The sequence below is a fragment of the Atta cephalotes genome (genome assembly GCF_000143395.1).
Source record: "Atta cephalotes unplaced genomic scaffold scaffold00021, whole genome shotgun sequence".
Lineage (NCBI taxonomy): Eukaryota > Metazoa > Arthropoda > Insecta > Hymenoptera > Formicidae > Atta > Atta cephalotes.
The window spans coordinates 1924550-1927939 of record NW_012130085.1 but is presented as its reverse complement, the minus strand read 5'-3'; the positions used below and the strand labels follow the sequence as shown (position 1 = coordinate 1927939).

At 31.3% G+C, this 3390-nt stretch overlaps 1 protein-coding gene across 1 annotated transcript in view; it reads left to right on the top strand.

Annotated features, from left to right (window-relative positions):
* Positions 1–3390, top strand: part of LOC105619356 (discoidin domain-containing receptor 2-like) — a 43595-nt gene that overhangs the window by 20828 nt on the left and 19377 nt on the right. Inside the window, exon 4 of the mRNA XM_012200876.1 lies at positions 2206–2457. Coding sequence (XP_012056266.1) covers positions 2206–2457 — 252 coding nt within the window. The remainder of the gene's footprint in view (positions 1–2205; positions 2458–3390) is intronic.

Genomic DNA, 3390 nt, shown 5'->3' with positions numbered 1-3390 from the left:
TCTCCCCTTCCCCCCTTTTCTTTCTGTACGTTTTTTTAATGTACTTTGAAAAGGTAGATCCAATCGTTTATCAGACCGCAAATTTAACGCACTATCATCCACGGATATGCCATGCATCATTTCTCATCCCCCCTCGCGTCTAATCCTATATTTTACACACCTGTCGCGCGCGTTCTGTTTATAACTCAACGATCCCATTCATCTATCTATCTATTGTGAAAGTTTGCTTTTTCCGAGCAGTAGTGATATTGATTTAATGCCCACCGGGATTTTAACTTATTCAAACCTAATTTCCTTGAAGTTACATGCCTAATACGCTTGTGACTATCAAACGCGCAATCCAATTACGGAGAAATAGTAATTGCGTTTTATAAAAGATACATTTCTACAAACAACTCTACAAAGTTATTAAAGAGTGATACTTTCTAAATGCATTTATTTTAGAAAATTGCAATAATAATAATTCACTTATTGCATCACAATTAAAAAATAAAATAATATCTGCATAAAAAATGTATAATACATTGTATATCAATCATTGTTATTTTATTTATTTAATCGACTCGTTCAATCGATGTGAAAACGGGTAAATTAGAGAAGTGGAAAAAATTAAAACTTTTTATTTGCTACATATAATAAATATTTGGCACCATTTCGCAGTCGATTGGTTTTTTCGTTAAAACAGAATAAAAATTTATCATAAAATCCACAAGTTGAATGCATTGTCATCATAATTAAACGAAATATGTAAATATATACAGTATGTAAATTGAGAAATGGATTCTTCTGCTAGATTATTACGTTCCAGCAGCTGATAATTAAAACAGTAAAGATGATCATTGATCAGCCGCCAGACGCGCCTGATAAATGAGTATCTGTCTAAAGATTTAAATACATCAAATCGTCGATCTGAGAAGCTCGTATATACAATAACATACACAAAGGCAGTTATTATGTAGTCTCTCTATATATTGTTCATGAATAGATGGAGAGATCCTGTATAATAAGATTATACTATAAATTCAATTATCTAGTTGTACTGTATAGATTCAATGTACATTCATCGTTAATTAAAGTTTCAATACTAAATCTTTGAATATAATCTTTAACAAGACAAAAAATAGCTCAATATTACACATAATAGCATGAGAAAACGTTCTCGATGTTTGCGACTCTATAATAATATTAATAGAGAGCTTTGTTCATGCTTAGCTGACACTTCTCACGCGTACAAAGTTTCCATAAGAACGCAATTTACTTAATAATATAAAGTTTCTATCGACTGTTACATGAAATTTCTTCCTTTAACAATGAAATCCTTTCATATTAAAGTTACGTAAAAACTGTTAATGGTAAATGAATTAACGCGGCACGAACGCCGTTCGGAAATCAATCGTCAGCGAAAGGTGGTCGGAAAAAGCGAGAATCTCCTCGATCTTCGATGAAGTTAACTTTGTTATTAAGTACGAGATGCCACTCGACCAGAAGTGATTGAGGTAGTAAGACTTTCATTAACGCCATTTAACACAAACGTAAATAATCGACGGAGAAAGAGAAAACGTGAGCGGCTCGAAGAAGTAGAAGCGCAAGTAAATCACGGATTCACTGTTTAAGTATACTTTTAAAAAGGTGGAAGTTCTTAAAACCTAGAAATGGTCTCATGAATTGTTCTTCTTAGTTGAAAGGATAGTAACTGAATTGTACAATATAATTGGCAGACTTTTTTATGCCCGGAAAGACAGTAAACGATAATTCGGTGGCATTTTTGAAATTAAAAGTCTAACGACCATCTTATGTAAAGTTCTTCGTTTGTAAAGCTTAATAATACGATTCAGTAATTTCGCCCGTTTTTAGCGGTCGTAAATTATGCGCCACACTTTACGAAATTGTCATCTTACAAATATCTCTCCTTGCGAATAACTTACTATCCTTCATTTAGATTATATTAAATTTGAGTAGAAATTATATCACTTGTATTTATCTATTAATATATCTATAATATAACGTCAAAGCGGAACAAGCTTAAGCTTATTGTTATAATAATATTATTATAATAAAAAAAGAATAGTTTTTGTACATTAGAAAATATAAATTTTTTTCTAAAGTCTTTAGGAGAGAGAGAGAGAGAGAGAGAGAGAGAGAGAGAGAGATCACATTCTTGAAATTATTTCATAAGCATAAGCTATATGAAGAGATTATCTCTAGCATAATCATATTTCAAATAGACTCAGGAAGGAAACTGCTGGCGGTGCTTGGTGTCCGAAGAGTCAAATAGAGAAAGGGGTTCGTGAGTGGCTTCAAGTTGATCTACAGAGTACTCATGTCGTTACTGGTGTGCAGACACAGGGCCGTTACGATCACGGCCGCGGTCAGGAATACGTCGAGGATTACACTGTAGAATATCGACGTCCCGGTTTCACTCGATGGCGCCGATATAAGCGTTGGGACAACAATGAGGTAAGACAGAACAGGCAGGTCGGTTGATGATATTTGTATGAAAGGAGAGTACAATTTGTCAAGTTTAATGCATCATTTTTTGGTTAATTTATTCGCTTTTCGATTAATTTGTATTTAATAGATTCGACATTGCAATACATTCCATAACATTCCATAAGTTAGTATAAATATTATTTAACATAAAAAAATGTCCTTATATAAAAAAGAAATTAATAATTTTCATTAAAATTTTTTTTTATAATAAATTTTGTAGTAACTTTTTAATACATTTTACGATATAAATAATGGTTATACGTATAATATGGTCAACGTATTTTTGTATTAATTAGTACATACTACAGTTTGAATAGTATTGCATAGAAGAGAGCAATTGCGAAATTTGATTACAAACGTTCGATTATAGAAGTGTTATATGCAAGCTATCGAGAGTTTGCACCATGTCTCAATTGAAACAGACTCAAACAAATGTAAACGTAAACGATACGTAGAACAAAACTACAAAACCGATCGGAATCACCCACGCGCCTGGTGTCAAATTGGAATTTTATTCCATTGAAACGCAGGGTTCGAAGTTGCTTGTTAGTAAAGTCACAGTTAGAACTTGGCACTCGCTTAACGATGTTTAATTGATGAAACTTTTTCCGTGTCAATTATCAGTAAGAAAATTTTATCGGATTTTGAGAGCGCATAAATAGAGCATTATTATATAATTTAATCATTAAGATTTAGTTAAGTGGGAGAGCCAGCTAAGCAGACTTCAATAATTGTGTAGAAATATTAGAATATATGTATTAATTGTATATGTAAAAAGAAATTTAAGAAAGCAAATATTCATATTTACAAAATTTATATAAATATATTAAAATTAGATTATATAAATACATATATATACACATATATATATATATATATATATATATATATATATATATA